This window comes from Chroicocephalus ridibundus, chromosome 15 (genome assembly GCF_963924245.1).
Source record: "Chroicocephalus ridibundus chromosome 15, bChrRid1.1, whole genome shotgun sequence".
NCBI classification, from domain to species: domain Eukaryota; kingdom Metazoa; phylum Chordata; class Aves; order Charadriiformes; family Laridae; genus Chroicocephalus; species Chroicocephalus ridibundus.
In genome coordinates, this window is record NC_086298.1 from 11,389,459 (window position 1) to 11,408,092 (window position 18,634).

The 18,634-nt window shown below is 55.6% G+C and overlaps 1 protein-coding gene across 2 annotated transcripts in view; it reads left to right on the plus strand.

Moving 5' to 3' along the window:
• The first annotated feature begins 6,783 nt into the window (after positions 1-6,783).
• The window catches only part of VAV2 (vav guanine nucleotide exchange factor 2), a 154,017-nt gene continuing 142,166 nt past the window's right edge, over positions 6,784-18,634 (plus strand). For both annotated transcript variants that reach the window (XM_063352964.1, XM_063352965.1), the window contains exon 1: positions 6,784-7,446. In XM_063352964.1, coding sequence (XP_063209034.1) covers positions 7,243-7,446 — 204 coding nt within the window. In that variant the 5' untranslated portion in view covers positions 6,784-7,242. The remainder of the gene's footprint in view (positions 7,447-18,634) is intronic.

Below are 18,634 nucleotides of genomic sequence, written 5' to 3' on the forward strand. Positions count from 1 at the left end.
TCCGGGGCACGGCAATGGGGGTCCCCGAGCGGGGTGAATGTGTCCGGGGCACGGCAATGGGGGTCCCCGAGCGGGGTGAATGGGTCCGGGGCACGGCAATGGGGGTCTCTGAGTGGGATGTGTCGGTGTGAGGCACCGCAATGGGGGTCCCCAAGTGGGGTGTGTGGGTCCAGGGCATGGCAATGAAGCACCCCGAGGGGGGTGTGTGGGTCTGGGTCACGGCAGTGGGGGTCCCCGAGTGGGATGTGTGGGTCCAAGGCATGGTAATGGAGCTGCCCAAAGCGGGTGCGTGGGTCCAGGGCATGGCAGTGGAGCACGCCAAGGGAGGTGCGGGGGCCTGGGACATGGCAGTGGGGGTCCCCGAGTGGGATGTGTGGGTCCAAGGCATGGTAATGGAGCTGCCCAAAGCGGGTGTGTGGGTCCGGGGCATGGCAGTGGGGGTCCCCGAATGGGGTGAATGGGTCCAGGGCAGGGCAGTGGGGGTCTCTGTGTGGAATGTGTGGGTGTGGGGCACCACAGTGGGGGTCCCTGGGTGGGGTGTGTGGGTCCGGGGCACAGCAGTGAAGCACCCCAAGGGGAGTGCGTGGGTCTGGGACACAGCAGTGGGGGGTCCCTGAGCAGGTTGAATGGGTCTGGGGCACGGCAACAGAGCTCCCCACGCTGGGTGTGTGGGTCTGGGAAATGGCAATGGGGGTCCCCAAGCAGGATGTGTGGGTCCAGGGCACAGCAATGGGGCTCCCCAGGCTGGGTGTGTGGGTCCCGCGGGTGTCAGCAGTTTGAAGGGACGCCCAGCCCTGGGTGTGCAGAGCCCCTGGCATTGTACATGGGGTGTGGGGCTGAGCGGGGGGAGGCTGCTGTTGCCCGCCCTGTCTGGCGGTGCCCCCGGAGAGCCTCTCTCAGCGCTGCTGAAGGTGCCAGGGTGGTCCCAGCCCTGGGGTTTACAGCCAGGCTGAGCGTGTCGCTGCCCAGTCTCCGTTCCGGTGGGTGACTGGGGTAGCAGCCGTTTGTGCTGGGAGGGCGCGTGATACCCTTTGTGCCCCTTCGCTTGCCGAGGGCACCCCAGTGGCTGCCCATCGTGGGCTGAAGGCAGGTGGGGGACAGCCCTGTGTGTCCTGACAGCCTCGTGCGACCGTCGCTGTGACAGCGGGTCCGTCTATAGGGTGGGCTGCCTGGAGAAGGAGCGCAACTGAGCAGCGCCTGCTCTGCCCCCGCTCATCCTCACGGCCTGCTCCTCGGCCCCGACGTCCCCTGGCAAGCGCAGTACGAAATATGTTTTGAAGAGAGCCGCGGGGCTTGTTCTTTTTCTGATGATGCTAAATTTAAGCTCTCAATCTTCTTATCTCCTGCGAGTGCAGTGCCATCTAATCTCCTGCTAAGGACCCGATACCCTTATCCGTGTCAGAGCTGCTGGAGGTGCCGCCGCCGTTCCGCCTGGCCTTCGTGGACACAAACAAGACGCGGCGGTTTACTTCTGTCAGATAGAAGACACGCTGCAATTCCCCGTTCCCAGGAGAGTTAGACCAAACACAAAGGAAAAGGAAGGAAGGAAGGGAAAAAAAAAAAAAAGAAAAGAATGAATACACTGTTAAAATGTTTACTATCAGAAATGTCCTGACTTTGCTGCTTAATCCGCCTCCCGCTAGCACGGAGGAGCCAGCCCCGGCCCCACCTTATGGAAGCCGCAGAACAAAATGCAAAATCGTTTAGTGGAACCAGATTTCTGTTTTTGGCACGGATGAGGTGCCTCGGTCCCCTCTGAAAAGGTACCGGTCCTGTTATCGTCAAGCTCCAGAGCGTAACAGAAGCAACGGGGTGAGTGGGGGGGTTGCCAAGATAAGGCAGGAAGAAGGACTGGGAACTGCACACCTGCGAAAGCCGAAAACTGCCTCTGACCGTCTGCTTGACCCTTTGCCACGAGTCCCCCAGACATCTGCCAACGGGACCCTTCCCAAATACACCTTGGAAGCAGCGGCAGTGGAACGGACGAGGTGAAACCCCAGCGCTGCCCGGCCGATGCTTAGTTCCTCTCCTCCTTCCTCCAGGGCAGCCTCTGGGCCTGCTTGGCTTTCCCCGTACCTCTGCTGTAAAACACGGCTGCAGCGCGGGCCGCGCTGGGCCTTTCGCCCCTCACCCAGCTCCTCAGGACCGCGACACCCTGCGGGTCTGTTTGATTCCGATGTGAAAGCTGCCAGGGGTGGAGCACGGCTGGGTGGTGAGGCTGTGCCGGCAGCACCACCGTGGCGTTGGGAAATGGGTGTTGTTTGTATTTAGCACGGTGGGGGCATCACGGGCCCCATAAATGAGGCTCTTCCACAGAGAAATGCGCAGGGAAGTGCCGGCTTTGCTTGCCTGGTGCCCGGGTTGGGAGCCCTTTTCCAGCGGAGCTGCGCTCTCAGGCGCTACCCACCAGAGTTAGCCTTTTCCAGGTTAAACAGAGAATATTTTCGGCCGCCTGCCCCCATCGCACCAGCAGAAGAAGAGAATCCAGTTCATCCCTGCTGCCAGCATCGGGCTGCGCCAGGTTGATTTACGCGGCGGTCACCGTCACTGCCTGCTCTGGAGGCGACAAAGGGGTAGGGAGAAGATGTCAGCTCTCCTGGCGGGAGCGCAGGGCCCTTAGCAGGAGGATAATTAAAACGACTATTGCAGGGTACAAGTTGCCTGGGCAGGTAGATCAGGGGTTTACAGCCGTACAAGAGCCAGACAGAGAATTTTCGGCTGTACCCAGTTTAATAGGGCAGGGCTCTGCGGGGTGATTCCTCCCTCGCTGACGACCCGGCCGAGGAGGGTGTTTGCCGAGTTGTGACTTGCGCGGGTTTCCTAAAATAGTCGGTGAAAGGAGATCACGGAACCCGAGGGCGCACTGTAAATGGCACGTAGGCTGCAGGGGTAAGTGCCGACAGCTGGTGGTGGTGCCCGAGCTCGCTGTGACACCAGCCGTGACGGCTCCGGCTCTGGGGACCCCGGCTCCAGCCGGAGACAGGTGTCCAAGTGGCTGCTGGCGGCCAGCAGCGGGGCTGGGACAGGCTGGTGCACGCTTGGTCTAATCCAGAAGGTGGCAATGGCAATCCATAGACGCTGGCTGGCTTGGAAATGGGGATTTCTTGGTGGCATGGCCCTCGTATTTAAGGGGTATTCACAGATGGCTGCTCCAAAGAGGCAGTGTGGTGGCTGCTTCTCTGCACGTGCTGGCCGGGGAGTCAGCTCTTCTCCTAGGAGCAATACCAAACGTTACAGAAAATGGGGAATTTGCTGTGAAATATGGCCATTTCCCGGGTACATTTTGGTTGATTCGTAAGGTACAATCTCCTTGCACATGTTTGTGCATTTAAGTTTCTTCTTTCCCCTTTCTCTCTCTCTTTCTTTCTTTCTTTTTTCTTTCTTTCTTGCTTTCTTTTTCTTTCCTTCTTTCTTTCTCTCTTTCCTTCCTTCCTTCTTTCCTTCCTTCTTTCTTTCCTTCTTTCCTTCTTTCTTTCTTCCCTTCTTTCTTTCCTTCTTTCTTTCCTTCTTTCCCTCTTTCTTTCTTTCCTTCTTTCTTCCCTTCTTTCTTCCCTTCTTTCTTTCCTTCTTTCTTTCCTTCTTTCTTTCCTTCTTTCCCTCCTTGCCTTTTTCCCTCTCTCTCTCTCTCTCTCTTTCTTTCCTTAATGACCGGTTTTGCCCATTCCACACTGGACTGTGATGTTACGTTCCCAACTGGCCGCTGCTTCACCGCCCATGTGTCCCCTCGCGCCCCTCCGCAGCGGGACCCCCAGGCTGGGGGGGCTGCCTGCTGCCCTGTCTCCTTCTGCAGCGTTCCCGAGACATTTGGGGATGAAAAAGCATCGCGTCCCTTCCGTCTCCAGCGCGTTCAGTCACCTCTCGGGCTGCTCTCAGCCAAGAAAGTAACAAAAGCACGTACAGCCGAGCCCGGTAGCGGGGAGGAGACGCTCCGCGCTCGGTCCCCAGCAGAGGGTAGTGTCAGCCTCTGCGTGAGGGTCAGCAGCCTCAGCCACGGCTGGCTGTCCTGCCACGGCTGGCTGTCTGTCCTCCCATGGCTGTCTGTCCGTCCTTCCATGGCTGTCTGTCCGTCCTTCCATGGCTGTCTGTCCTCCCATGGCTGTCTGTCCGTCCTTCCATGGCTGTCCGTCCTTCCATGGCTGTCTGTCTGTCCTCCCATGGCTGTCTGTCCGTCCTTCCATGGCTGGCTGTCCTTCCACGGCTGGCTGTCTGTCCTCCCATGGCTGTCTGTCCGTCCTTTCATGGCTGTCTGTCCGTCCTTCCATGGCTGTCTGTCCTCCCATGGCTGTCTGTCCGTCCTTCCATGGCTGTCCGTCCTTCCATGGCTGTCTGTCTGTCCTCCCATGGCTGTCTGTCTGTCCTTCCATGGCTGTCTGTCCTTCCATGGCTGTCTGTCCGTCCTTTCATGGCTGGCTGTCCTGCCACGGCTGGCTGTCTGTCCTCCCATGGCTGGCTGTCCTCCTATGGCTGGCTGTCCGCCCTTCCATGGCTGGCTGTCCTTCCATGGCTGTCTGTCTGTCCTTCCATGGCTGTCTGTCCATCCTTCCATGGCTGTCTGTCTGTCCTTCCATGGCTGTCTGTCCTTCCCTGCCGGGCTCTCTGTCCTTCCCTGCCTCTCTTGTCCTTCCCAGCAGTGCCAAGGGGCAGGCAAGGGAAGCACCAGCTTTAGCACAAAATTCAACCTCTTTGAATTTATGCAAGCTCCCTTTCAGCTTCAGGCACGTCCCGAAAGCAGCGCCCAGGTCCTCCCTGCGTACCCCGACCTGGTTCAGGACATTTTCGTGTTGCTTTGGCAGGGGGCTTGGACTAGACGGTCTCCAGAGGTCCCTTCCAACCCCTACCCTTCGGTGATTCTGTATCATCTGCAGCTGACAGCCCACAAGACTGTGCTGGATAATGCTCTTCCCTGAGCCTTGCCTTACAGGTTTGGTGTTTTGGGTCTGGTTGTTTGTTTTTTTTTTTCTGCTATCAAAATATCTCTGCCATCAGCTGCTTTGATTGTTGCAGAGGCAGGTGAGAAGTGTCCTGGCTTCACCACCTCCCACGCAGAGCCTGGCTTTGCAGCTGCAGTGATTGCTCCGAAGCGTCCAGGGGCCAAGTATGCTTTTTATTGCGCAGTAAAAACGCCAGGCTGTAGCTGGCAGCTTTAATTATACACACAGAATAAAACTCCTCTGTTGTCCTCTACCTACAGACCTGACCTCACACGGCAAACTAGCACAGAGTCAACCAAAATTATCCCTGGCAGGATTCCACCCCGGTCAGCAGCCTGGTGAGTCCTGCCCAGCGGGCGCTGTTGGGAGACCCAGCGGGCGGCCAGAGAGAAAAGCTTCGCGAAGATCTAAAAGAATGAGAAAGTTATTCCCAGAAATCACCTCTGCAGGGTATGGGGAGCTGCGGCCTGAAATCAGCCTGCTCCCGAATGTAGCTCCCATTGCGGGATCCGGGCGTAGGGATGCTGCTCTTGCGTCACACCACACTTACCCATCTCTGCCAGAGGGGCAGCGGGCACACAGCCGGACCCGAAACACACCGAGAGCCAGCCACTGGGCTAAAAGAAGCGCTGCCTTAAAAAAAAACCAGCCTACCAAACTTTCCTTGGAATATTAATTGTTTTTCATTCTTTGGAGGGATCCTCCTTCCTACATTGGAAATGAAAGATCATGCCAGTAGAGTCGCTCTTTCTTCTTTATCTCCACTTGGCTGCATTTGGAAGAGATTAGCGTTGCATTTGTTTGACATCCAGGTTAATAGCTTCCCTTCGTCCCAGTCTCGGCTTCCGGTTTTGGCTATCTGGAAAGCCAGGCTGGAAATTAATCGGCAAACTCTGGGGAGAGGATCTCGGAAGAAAACTCAGAACAGATTTGGAAAGAGGCTCTTCTAAACCGTGCTGATTTGGATAGAAGCCACCAGTGAAAATTAGAGATTTTTCAAGAGTTTGCTGCCAAGGAGTTAATGGCTGAGAGTTGAGGTTTTTAATAAATACACTGGTAATTAATTATAGGAGTTGTCCTCATGTTTGAAAGTCAAGGAATACGATCGCTTGTTTGGGTTAAACATCTCCCCTGCAGCATTTGCAACCCAAACATGCGATGTTGAGTGGGAGCGCGCGGTCAGACAAAGCAGGGTCTTGTGTGCGAGGGCAGCGGGAGGGTGCAGAGCCCCGGGCCGGCTCCTGCCTCTGCCCCCGGGCAGCTGGGGCTGGGGCGGCGGGGAGATGGGGGGTACCCGGGGGAAGCGGGGGGACACCCTGCTTGTGGAGTGGGGATGGCAGCCGGCGGGGAGAGCCAAGCAGCGCGGCGGCTCGGTTTTCCCGGAACAGGGAGTGAAGCAGCAGTGGTAGAAGAGAGCGAAGGGATACAACAAGGGGGAGGGGGATTTTAAAAGGGTGAAAAAAAAATCAAAAAAGGAGAAAAATAAAAGGGAGGGGGATAAAAAAGGGGGGGAATAAAAAAAGGAGGGATAAAACCGGGGAAGAATAAAAAAGGAGGAAAAATAAAAAAGAGGAAAAATAAAAAAGAGGAAAAACAAAAAAAAAAAGGAAAAATAAAAAATGAGAAAAATAAAAAAGGGGGAAATAAAAAAGGGGAAAATAAAAAAGATAAAGAAAATTAATAAAGGGGAAAAATAAAACGGGGGGAAAAAAAATACTCGGGAAAAGAGCCAGGGCGGCGCGGACGCAGCCCGCCCCCCGCTCCCAGCCCGGGCTCCCGCAGACAAAGGGGCGGCGGGGGCGGACCGGGAGCTCCTCCCGCCGGCCCGGGGCGGGCGGGGTGTGTTGGGGGGGTCTCACACCCTCGGCATCGGCATCCCCAGCGCCAGCCCCGCAGGTCGGGGGGCTCCTCGGCGGCAAGTTTCCTCGGGGCAGGGGGACGAAGTTGCGCGGGGGCGGCCCGGTTTCGGGGTGCTGTGTGTGTGTGTGTGTCCCCCTCCCGCCCCTCTCCCCGCTTTGTTCCCGGGAGGATGCAGCGCGCGTAGCCCCGGCCGAGCCGGTGGGGCCGCAGCGGGGGCAGGGGCAGCCCTCCGCCGGAAAACTCCGCGCCGCCCCTCTTCCTCCTCCTCCTCCTCCTTCCTCCTCCTCCTCCGCAGAGCCCCGGCGCGGAGCGATGCTTCCCCGGGCGGCGGGCGGCGATGGAGCGGGGCGGTAGCGGGGGGCCGCGGTGCCGAGCAGCCGCCCGCTGCCCCTGAGCGGCGGCGAGGAGGAGGAGGAGGAGGAAGGCCGGGTTGTGCGAGCGGACCGCGGCCATGGAGGAGTGGCGGCAGTGCGGCCGCTGGCTCATCGACTGCAAAGTTTTGCCCCCCAACCACCGGGTGGTCTGGCCCTCGGCGGTGGTCTTCGACCTGGCGCAGGCGCTGCGGGACGGGGTGCTGCTCTGCCAGCTGCTCCACAACCTCTCCCCCGGCTCCATCGACCTCAAGGACATCAACTTCAGGCCGCAGATGTCCCAGGTAGGAGGGGAGGGGGGGGGACAGGCGGGACACCCCCACGAGCACCCCCTTTCCCTGGGTGCGGGATGCAAAAGTTGGTGGGATGCGGGAGTGCGAGCGGGTTTGGGGAGGGGGTGCGTGTGAGACCGTCTGCTTAACGCCGCCCCCCCCCCCCCCCGCAATGACTGCCTTTCACGCCCCCACGACTGCTTTTCAGCCCCCCCGGTCTGTAGCTCCCGGTTCCCCCCCGGGTCGTGCCCCGGGCCGGGGGGCAGCGCCGGTGGGAGCGGCGGCCGCCAGGGAAAGGGCTCCGGGACGGAGGAGAAACCGCTCCCCCCACGGGAAAGAGGGGAAACGTCCCCCTTGTGTTTACTCATCGCGAAACAAAAGCAAATAATGGGGCCGAGAGCAGGAGACGGGATTACTCCGGGTTTTTAACGAGGCTTTGATCCGCTGGAGGAGCGGGCGGCGCTGGGGGGGTGCTGCCCTTGAGGGCAAAACTTTGCCTACGCAGACTAAAAGCAAAATAAGCAAGGAAATAAAGGAAAAAAAAAAAACAAAAAACTAAAACCCCCAAACCCTGGTGCTCTTAAGGCCGCTCCGGAGCAGGAGCGCGGCCGTGCGGTGCCCGGGGCAAGGGGCAACCGGGGTCCCGGTTCGGTGGCCCCCGGCGCTCGCTCCCATCGCCGCTCCCAGGGCCGGGGACTCGGCAGCTTTAGGTGTTCCCTCCTCGGAAGTGTTTCCAGTTTCTGGTTGTTTTGGTGGAAGTAGGCTTAAACGAAAGAGGAAAAAAAACCAAACGCAACAGCCACCCAACTCAGGTGGGTCTGGGTTTAAATGCTCTGCTCGTGTTTTTTGCAAGCTGAGCTGCACCGCATTTGCATGGGAATCGGGAAGTGAAATCAATTAGAAACGAATGAAATGGGGTACTTTGTCCTTCCTACCTTGCAGCTTCTGTGTCGACAAGCAGACAGTTAAACTTGTCTTTTATTTTTGAGCAACAAGGGGTTTTATTGGTAAAAGGGGAGGGAAATTTCCTGGTAGCAAGGGCATGTGAGACTCTGTTTAACTTTATTCAAGCATTCAAAGATAAATAATGTATAATGTTAACATGAGTTGTGGATTTGTGCTGTGCGAGCGTGCTGCTTATCTGGCAAGTGCCTTTCCCTTCTTCCACCGGAGTTTTGTTCCAGGGCAATGGTGTTTTTCCTCTGTTGGGCTTCCTCGTACCCCCCTGTGCCAGGGGGGCTGCTGTGGCTGAGGACAGCTGGGAGCCCGGAGCTCCCTGTGAGGTGTTTGGGCCCGAAACTTGGAGCCACGCTTTGGGGGGCAAAACGTGTTTTTGCTGCGTGCGCATGGGCGCGAGGATGTCGCCGCTCGCTCGCGGAGTCAGAGACACCTTGGTCCTGCAGACTGGTGGGGTGGGAAGTCCCGACTCCATGGTGAAAACCAGCCGGTGTCAGCTCTGGTGCTGGCGCAGAGTAAATAACAACACGAACTGATGCCTCTTCCCGGGGTGGGACGATGCTGCGAGATTTCCTCTGAGCTTTCCAGGCTATAAACTGATCGGGCTGTCTTCCGTAGAAACTGATGTTTCCAAATATAAACTGTCACGCTGGAGCTGTAGGTGTGCGGGGACTCCCGCTTTCTCAGAACACGCTGAGAATGGCATACTATGTGTTATTTTTTGTCTTTTAAGGAAATATTATAGCCGTACAAACCTAATTTCGCTTCGGTATTTGCCCTGTGGGGAACTAAGAACGGCTTTAAACCTGGTAGCTGCGATGTAGGGAAGGTCCCGGTGGCAGTTTGGAAAGGGTGCTGTGGCTACCCTTGCCGAGGGCAGGTGTTGCTTGTTGGAGGTGAGAGTTTACAGCCCAGCTGTCCTTAATGAAATTGCTTTCTGGCTGCTTCCCTGGCCTTGGGAGGAGCGTGGAGGGGCTGAAGCGGGTGGCTTTGGGGGTCCTCTCTGTGCAAACCTGGTCGTTGGCGTGGGCCGGCGCAGCCTGAGCCCGTGGGGACGCGCGGAGCCTGGCGTGGGAGTGGATGCTGTGGCGAGGCTCAGCCGATGCTTGTCCTTGGCCAGGCTGGGACCCAAATCAGCCTAGACTTGAGTCTTTATTTCTTGCTCTCGTGTATTTGGTGTTTCTCTGGCAATTCCTGAATTTGGGAATCTGGCTTCTCCCCCTAAAGGCAGGAGGTTACTCTTTACCGTCTGTGCATCCGCGGCGCCGGCAGCCCGGGGTGGAGGGAGGATGGGGTCTGAGCCCAGCCACGGTGGGGACAAGTGTCCCCGCAGCCCTTGGTGAGAGGTTTAATCTCTCTGGGCCAAATTTCAGGAGAAGAGTGAGGAACCCGTGTGTGTCACACAGCTGCGATGCGTTCAGGCACGGGGCGAGGGATGCGCAAAGGCAGAGTGTGCCGAGCAGCTTCAGAGGTCGTTTTTGATGATAAATGCACATTTTGCCTGGCTGGGCTGGCTAACCAGCCCACTGCCTTGCTACAGAGATGACTTTTTTATTTTTCAGTCAAAATGCCAGGGGGCAAGACACTTGTGCTAGACTTGAAACACCCAGTAATACTCTGTCATCCACCTGCCTCGGTGAATTAAATGGGGTTGTGCAGGTGTGTAATGAGAAACAGATTTTTGCCCGAGGTGAGCATCGTTTCAAAGGCTGGAGGTGAAATCGCATCTCTCTGCAAAGAAACGCCTGAAGATCCAGACACTGTTGGGTGTTTGGTGGGTTTTGGTGTTTGCTTTCTCTCCTTTTTTTTATCTCCCTCCATGCTGATTTGTTTTTCTGAAGGTGTGCTGCGTGGTGAGGCTGGAGCACCAGGTACTGGTCCCAGTACAGCCCACCCAGCCGTGGGGGAGGCTGTGGGGACTCGTGCTCCCTGCTGTGGAGGTGAACTGGCGTCCCCATCCTCCTAAAACCTCCCAGCAGGGTTTTAGGCTGGTGAAATGGCCAGGCTGGCCACAGCAGTAGTTTACTATTTGACGTTTAAATAAATAAATGAGCAAAATCGCCTCGTTAGGTTGGAATCGGAAGTTTGCTTCAGTTTGATGCTCAATTGCAGAGCGCCGAGTCTGGCCCTTGGCGGAGCCTGGCAGGGTGGGATGACCCAAAGCTACTGAAACTCCACGGAGACTGACAAAATAAGCAGGAAAAAAAAAAAAGTCGTAAAGCCCAGTTCTCTTCCGAGAGTCGGTGGACGTGAGGCCAGTTCTGATGAGCCCGGAGTAAAACTTCATTCCTGCTAATTGCTTTTGCTGTAGAGGCTGTTTCTGGAGGGGTGGGAGGCGGGATGCGTGTACTTGCCCTCGGTGCTTATTGATCGTTATGTCTCTTACCGCGATTGGGTGTTGGGGGGTGTAATTCAGGCTGGTTTGCCGGCCAGCCGCGAGAGCGTGATGCAAAGAACATCTTTCCTTGCGGATGGGAGCAGATGTAGCACCGTGGAGGCTTGCGGTCCCCGTCCCCAGCTCTCGGTACAGCGTTTCTCCCCCACGTCTGCGCGGAGCCGTCTCCAGAACCCCGCTCCTCTCCCCGCTCCCCTGGAGCTGGCGCCGACTTCCAGTCCTCCGGCACCGCGTGGTACCCCTGCTCTGGCATCCCGAGCTCCTTTTTGGGAGTAGGGTGGGGATCTCCCAGCTTTTTTTCATCGATTATTAGGTTTGAATCGTAATTTTGTTAAGTCTCTGGTCAAATACAAATTAAATGACTCTTCACGTGTGTTGCACCGTGGCGAGGCATAAGAAACAATAAGTGCAATAAAAAAATTGCACGTTTGGGTGAGGTTGATATTTAGTGGTGTGTGTTCTGTTTGTTTTTTTTTTTTTCTCTATTTATTTTTGCATTTGCCTTAGATAAACTGAATCGTTCCCGGTAGGGACTTGGACGTGTACTGACGTTGGCAGGGAAGCTCGGGAGAGCCCTGCTGGGGGCTGCTCCCAGCTCACACAACGCGCTTTGTGCAGGCAGGTCTCCGGGCGGAAACCTCCCGGGGGTGGATCAGTTGTGCTGGACACCTTTGTGGGTGCGGGATTGATCGGGGAATTATCCCTGACAATGGCAGACTTGGGAGCTGCTTGCAGGGTGCCAGGTCACTGTCCTTTCACCGGCACCCTGGTGTCTCGGAGACCTGGTTCGACCCCGTGGTGCTTGTGGTGGTGCCGTGGAGGGCCGTTCAGAAACGGGCGCCTCTTGGAAAAGTGCTCGTGTCGCTGGTGTCCGAGAAGCAGGAGGGAAGCCCCCATCCCTGGACGTTGAAGGCCAGGCTGGATGAGGCTCTGAGCAACCTGATCTAGTTACAGATGTCCCTGCTGACTGCAGGGGGTTGGACTAGGTGGCCTTTAGAGGTCCCTTCCAGCCCAACACATTCTATGATTCTACAAAAGCCGGTGTGCAGGGTGCCACGGGGGCTGGCAGCATCGCCAGCGTGTCCCAGGGGTCTCAGCCTGCTCTCCAGCCCGGCTCCAGGAGCGTTTCCGCTCCTAAATCTCTGCAGCTGAAGGAAGTGTGGGTTCCTTCAAGGGAAAACAACTAAGAAAAAAGCAATAACCCCCAAACTCCTGTCCCGTCTTCCCATTGCCCCGTCCTGGCTGTATGAGCACCTGTGTCAGTGTTCTCTGCCGTGAGGTTGACACTGCTCCGTGTATCCAGGCGGATGGCGGTTGGTGCCCACACCGAAGCAGCTGTGCGCTCCTGGGCCTCGATCGCACCGTTTGGTGTAAGGTGAAGACTCCGTTGGTATCATGTTGCGTTCACTCATCCTTTAAGGTTGGCCTGGAACACTGCTAAATGTCTCTTTTTTTTTTTTTTTTTTTTTTTTTTTCCTGCTCCAAAATCTCCTGGATGCTTGAAATGAAGCAGGCACACATTTAACGTGTGTACTTGTGTGTGCGCAGGCTTCAAGTTAGCAGTAATGGTCAGCTCATTAAGGATTCTTATTCTGAAGCGTATTGACATCTCTCTGGAGATAATCCATCTCAGTCTGCGGTGCCTGGAGGTTTTATGGGGGCTCTTGAGACTGATGAGACTCGGCCAAGGTAATTGGCGTGATGCCGTGGCTGCCCACCGCTCCCTCCTGCCCTTATTAAGGAACGCCGCAGACAACCGGCGTCCTCGATTGATGGCTGGAACGCCCGACACCCCACCGAACTGTCAGGCGTCTTCGTGGCTGTTGTTTTCTCTGAAGGATGGCGATAATTCGGTATCAAAGTCCTATTTATTGATGATGTAGGCGCTTGTTTGCCATGACAACTGGGAGCAGGTGGTTTGTAGTGGCTGCTTCCCCCAGGTGTATGGGAGATGAAGGCACGCTGGCGTGTTTGGTGCTGGTAATTATTCACAAGGCTTTGGGACTTTTTAACGTGCCACTTGAAGGCTTTATAGCTACAATGCTTGTAATTACTTCCATATGTCATGATAGCAGTTACCTATAATTCAGTATTATCGGAGCTGACTGGGTAGGTGGGTTGTTTGAGCAAGGTCTGTATCGCTGCCCCTGATTTACCCTGCTCAGGTCCTCTGGCTTCTTACTTACTCTCTGCTGCTTGAAACCGAGAGGTCCGTTCCAAAAACGGCTATAAAAAATGGCCTCATTACGTATCACTGTTTACTGTGTCTCAGTGACTTCCCGTTCGGATGTGCTGAGCCTTACAAAGGGGAAAAAAGGTGCTCTGTCTGGTACGGCCGAACCCGTGAGCTCCTCACTAATAGGGACCGGTTTCAGTCTTCCTTCCCAGCCCCTCTTCGTACCTCCCGCGTGTCAAACAGCACCCTAAAGCCCTGTGTTAGCTAGAGGTAGTGCCCTCTTTTTTTGCTGTTTGGTGAGGTTTTAAGATATGACTGAACCTGCAGCTGAAGGCTCATATGTATTCTGTCGGGGCAGAAGAAGGCGGAAAGTGTTAGATGGATCCTGCTACTGTGCCAAGAAGCATAAAAAGCGGTGAAAACTTTCCCCCCTCCCCTTGGATGATTGACGAGAGTTAAATACCTGCATTAAATACCTAGCAGGGACAAAGTCTGGAATGAATAGATGCCTTTTAAAAACGTAAAGCCAAAAAAACCCGGTCGATTTGGTCGCTTTTCAAGTTGGGACCAGGCTTGGAAGCTGCCTTCCATCTCAACAGCATGTTGATGAGCTGTAAAAGAAATGTTTGGCTTCTCCATCCTTCCTGGTGGCGATCCCTCGCGCTGGGTGTACCGCCAGCAAACGGGGGGTGCCCTGTTGCTTGGTCCCTCCAGGGGGAAATGGGCAAATTTTCGGCAATGGCGCTTGCGATGCTTTAATCCCCGTGGCTGTGGTAGAGGCAGCTGGGTGAGGAATTAGGGCGGCAGAAATTTGGGCTACACCGAGCAAGGTGTGTGCTGGGGATGTGGTTATGTGGAAGGGTTGAGCATCACCACCTGGGCCGTGCCCTGCGGGATGGGGCCGACCGTCACCCTGTGTCGTGGCTGTGGGAGCCCCCGGTCGATGCCGCGGACCCTTTCCTTTCTTCAGCTCATCTGGAGCCAGAAGGGACCCGGTTCTTGGCGCTGACGGAAATGTTGCTTCAGACTGACCTGAGGGCAAATTTTTGATCTGCTTCTTTGTCGCTTCTTAAAGAGACAAACTTTTTTTTTTTTCCCCCAGCCTTTGAGCTTTTTCCCTGCGATACTTCTCCGTTTGATTTCCTTCTCAGCCTGCGTTTTCAGTAGCGTCTCAAATACGCTCATGCCACGTGTCCCAGCAGCCGGGGTGGGAGCAGCAGGATCCCCTCCGTGTGCGAGCGAGGGGGTGGAGGGCTTATCGCCCGCGCAGGGTGGGCGTGCTGGGGTGGAGAGGGTTAGCGCGGAGCGATGGTGGAGGCGGGTGGGTACAGCGAGCGCGTGGCAACACCTCTGGGAGGCAGGGACTGGCGCTGCTTTGATTTTTAAAGCATGGCTCCACCTTCTTTGAGTTGCACGCAGCTTATTTTTATTTTCCTCCTGCTTCCCCTTACCCTTGGCATCAGTTGGTTTCCCTCGGACTCGCAGCGATCTTAAGACGAGTCCCCGTGGCTGCTCTCCCAGCAGCCGGCCCGACTTCCCGGGTCTCTGATCCCACCTGAAGACTTGCTCTGTTGCCGAGTCCATCTGTCTGCCCAGCTGTCCGTGCGGCCTCCCGGCACCCTCGGGGCTCACCGGTGCCGCTTGGGTGAGCGCTGGCCCCAGGCACAGCCTGGTCCTGTCCCTGCCGCCAGCCTGCCCCGAGTCACCCTGCTCTCCTGTCGGCATTAGCCCCAGGGCTCGCATTTGGGCACGTCCTTGGGGTGTTACCCGACAGCAGCCTCCCGGGTTGTGTCCCAAAGCGTGTCCCGCTTCCTTATTCTGAGCTGAATTCCCACCGATCCCCCTTTTATACGCAGGGGGAAGGACCTTCTTTTACAGGGCAACTGTTAATTACAGTCTGCATTTGACAACTTCGAAATCGGCGTTAATGAAATTACTTTTCCCAGTGTTGTATTTCCCCTGCAAGAAAAAGCCTGGAAAAAGGTCTGTTTCTAATAAAACTGACATTTCCACCCCCCCGCCCCCCGCCCTCCCTTCCCTTCGTGTTTTCTTTGGTTGCAGCTCAGGGCTGTGCTTCATCCGATGATACAACTCGGAGGCAACCACTCCTTGCCCTTCGCCCTCGGGGACGGCTCGGAGCCTCCCGGGTTTGCCGTGGAGGGGCTGGGGCTCTCCTGCCTGGCCGTGGCTCCGCGCAGGTGGAGGGTTTTTGGCCAAACCAGCCAGCAAAGCACGCAGCTGCCTGTGTAATTAACCGTGCCGCTTGAGCACCCCCTGCCCGCGTCTCCTGCGGCTTGGGTTCGTGGGTGACCTTGCGACTGCTGCGCCCCGTGATTGCGATCTGCTTATTCTCCCGGGTGTTTTGCGCTGCTGCTGCTTCTGGGTTTGACTGGGATCCCGCTCTGGACCAGCTCAGCCCTGTTGGGTCCAGTCCGTGTTAATGGTCAGGTTTAGCTAGGGTGACCTAACCTGGAAGGTCTTCACAGGGGTGCGTCTGTAACGGGTCATTGGACCATCCGAGTCCTCTCCTCTGCTGTCAGAGGACGTTCTTGCTCTAGCAGAAGCCAGAAGGACTCCACCACAGAAAGAACTGGAAAAACTACGGGTGTGGGTGGGTCAGGTTGCTAATCTGTGTGTAGGCTCAGAGCCCTGTTGCTCTGCAAAAAAAGTCAGTTATCCCCAGGAGAAGTCACTGAAGTGTAGTTAGTTTATTGGCCATCAGATTTCCCAGCCTGTCTAACAAGTCCTGCAGAACAAGTTTTGGAACATCTCTAGTTTTAAGAGCCCTTTTCTTCTGAAGTCCCCGAAACAGTTGTTTCAACTTGATGGGAGGGCTGCAAGCCCTTTCCCGTCAGGGAGCAGAGGACAAAGGATGCCGCCGGCCCATTGTCGCCTTTCCGTAGCAAGAATTAAGTGAAATCTCTCCTCCTTGTTTCGTAACCCCTGGGCCTGCCCCGGGGTCTGGACAGCGAGGATTCAGCTGGAAGGTCCTCCTTCGCCTCCTTGGAAAGCCACCAGCCTGAGTCATATCCTGACTGGCTCTGCTCCTTTGGCTCCTGGGTGGTGTGATCTAGCGAACTCCCCCGTCCGTAAGGCTCTCCCGTGGTAGAGACCCAGTTGAAAATCAGCTTTTGTTTGCTGTGATGCCTCTTGACTTCTCAGGATGGAATTTGCCAGGCTTGCTGGACCTGGGGAGCATCTCCCACCTTGCACGGTGCCCTGCGCACCCTTGTCAGGAGCTCCGAGCTCCTCTCCCGGTCCGTGCTGACGGCTGACCGGGTGGTGAACCTGCTCCGGCGGAGGGGGATGCTGACGGCTGCCTTTGGATGTGATGAGAGTGACGGTGGCGAGGTCAGGAGGGATTCACGCCGCTCTGGGGCACGTTGTCCGCCCTTTGGCAGCGAGCTCCGTGCCATCCACGGGTATGAACGTTTTCTTTGAAAGGCAGTCACTTTCCCAAAAGCCTAATTGAGTTGAAAATCAGGCGCCTTATTTAAAAAAAAAAATAATAGCGTAAGTGAAAATTTTAAGCCAGAATAGGCTTCAGAATTGAAGATTGACTGCTCCTCTGATTACCTGCGCCCCGCTACTCAGAATCGCTATCATTTAGGATGCGTACACACCCAGAATTTCTTCTGTAAAGCTAAACAGGGCGCTCGCAAATTTCCTTCGGGGTAAAAGAGCCGTGGAATACGTTCCTGATGCTGCTTCAGGTCTCGGAACGGCAGGAAGGGTAGATTTGTAGGATAAAAAGGAAACTGTGGGGCAGCTGCCTGCGCCTGCCCGCATCGGGGCTTAGCTCCCTCCGATAAACCCCAAACCAGCGGGGTTTGATAAACGGGGAGAGGGGGAAGGTTAAAAGGTTCCCATAGAGGAAATGTACTCTTTTTCCGCAAGCATACGCTTTAATACTGGCGGAGGGGGGAGTAAATTGGCCCTTTTATAGCATTCATATCTTTTGTTGTGTTTTATAGTGGTTTAGAGCTAAATGGAACATCTGGTATTTGAAAGGGGCTGCGGAGGGAGCAGAGGAGGCTTGTAGATGAAGAAGGGGAGGAGCGGGAGAAGTGATTTGTGTTTACTGCTGCAAACACAGAATTATCTGTGAAATCCCCCGAACTCGTGTGCGTCTCCGGCCGTGGGGAAAACAGACGTGCGCTGCAGCGGTGAGGGGCCAGGAGCACCGTGTCCCCCGTCCTCGGCCACGGAGCCGGTGCAGGTCGGACCTGCCGATGGGACGAGCTCCGCCGTCCCTGCGGGAAACCCCCACGGCTTGTGCGGGGACCCATCGGCGCGTCCTCGCTGAGCACCCATCCCCCAGGCTGCTCTGAAGGGGGAACTGCTGTATAAACTGGTTTTGCTTTCTAGAACGGGCCGTTTGGCTCCTTTTGGGTTTGTCGGGTACTTGGAGTGTGGGCTGGGAGCAGCTGTGTTCACGCAAGGATACAGGTCTTCCCTAAAGGGACCTTTAAGGGTCTCAAGGGACCTTTAAAAGTCCCTCCCAACCCAACACGTTCTATGATTTTTTTATATGTATGTGTGTGTATATATATATATAAAAATATTATATTTATATATATCTCTCCCGTATTCCCATATATATATACACATTTATTTATTTTTTTATATATATATATTTTTTTATATATACACACATATAATCTCTCCCATTCTTGTTGGTTCTGCCAACGAGCCCAACCTCTCCAGAACAAGGCTCTGCTTTAGAATATATACAAATATATATATATATTTAAGAGGTGGAGTGTGTTAAACCCTGGGAATCCCAGGCTGGATGGCATGTCTGCCAGGCAGGAAACGTGAGCAGCGTCGGGGCAGACCTGTGTGGGCATCGAGACCCTTCGCGTTTATGGGAAGCACTTTCTCATGTGAGTGACCTTCCAAGAAAGTCTCTGGTAAGCCTCGGGGAGGGGAGGAGACAAAAAAAAATATATAGATAAAATAAAGACAAGTCTCATGTCAGCTGTGGTAGAACTGTGACTTTAAACAGAAAATGAAACAAACTTTTCTAGTAAACCCAGTGAGGTACTTCAAAGAGTTTTGTGCTTTTTCTTTTTTTCCCCCCTTTATAAATCGACTTCTACTTTTTTTTTTTTTTTTCTATCACTGCTGCAGGGTTTTGGGATGTTTCCTGGGAGCTGCGGTGGAGCAGCAGCTGCCCCACACAGCCTGGCTCCAGGCTCTGCCCGCTGCCCTCAGGGCAGGCGAACGGGACGCGGGGCTTCCCTTCGGTGCCACTTCTGTCACCAGATGCTCCCTCTGCCCGGTGAAATGTGGCTTTGTAACTGGTGGTGTGACACCAAACGAGGCGGGGTTGGGCAGAGCCCCCGGGGTCTCCAGCGGGATGGCCACGGTGGTCGCAGAGCGCTGGGTTTTGGGGGACAAAGTGTCATCGTGGTGCTGGTGGCAGCCTGCGGCTCCCGCCTCCTGGGTGATGGCTGCAGGACCAGCAGCTCCGCTCCTGGGGACATGCGCGGTCTCGCAGGTGGATGCGGGTGTCTTTTAGCCAAAGTGTTGGTTTTCAAGCAGCAAAATAGGCCTAAGAACTTAATATTGCCAAGGGGTTGGGAGTGCGGAGCCAGCCCGGGAGGAAGGCTGGGCATGCCGTCTCCTTGCCCAGCTCCAGGCTCCTTCCGAAAAGCTGGATTCTTCCA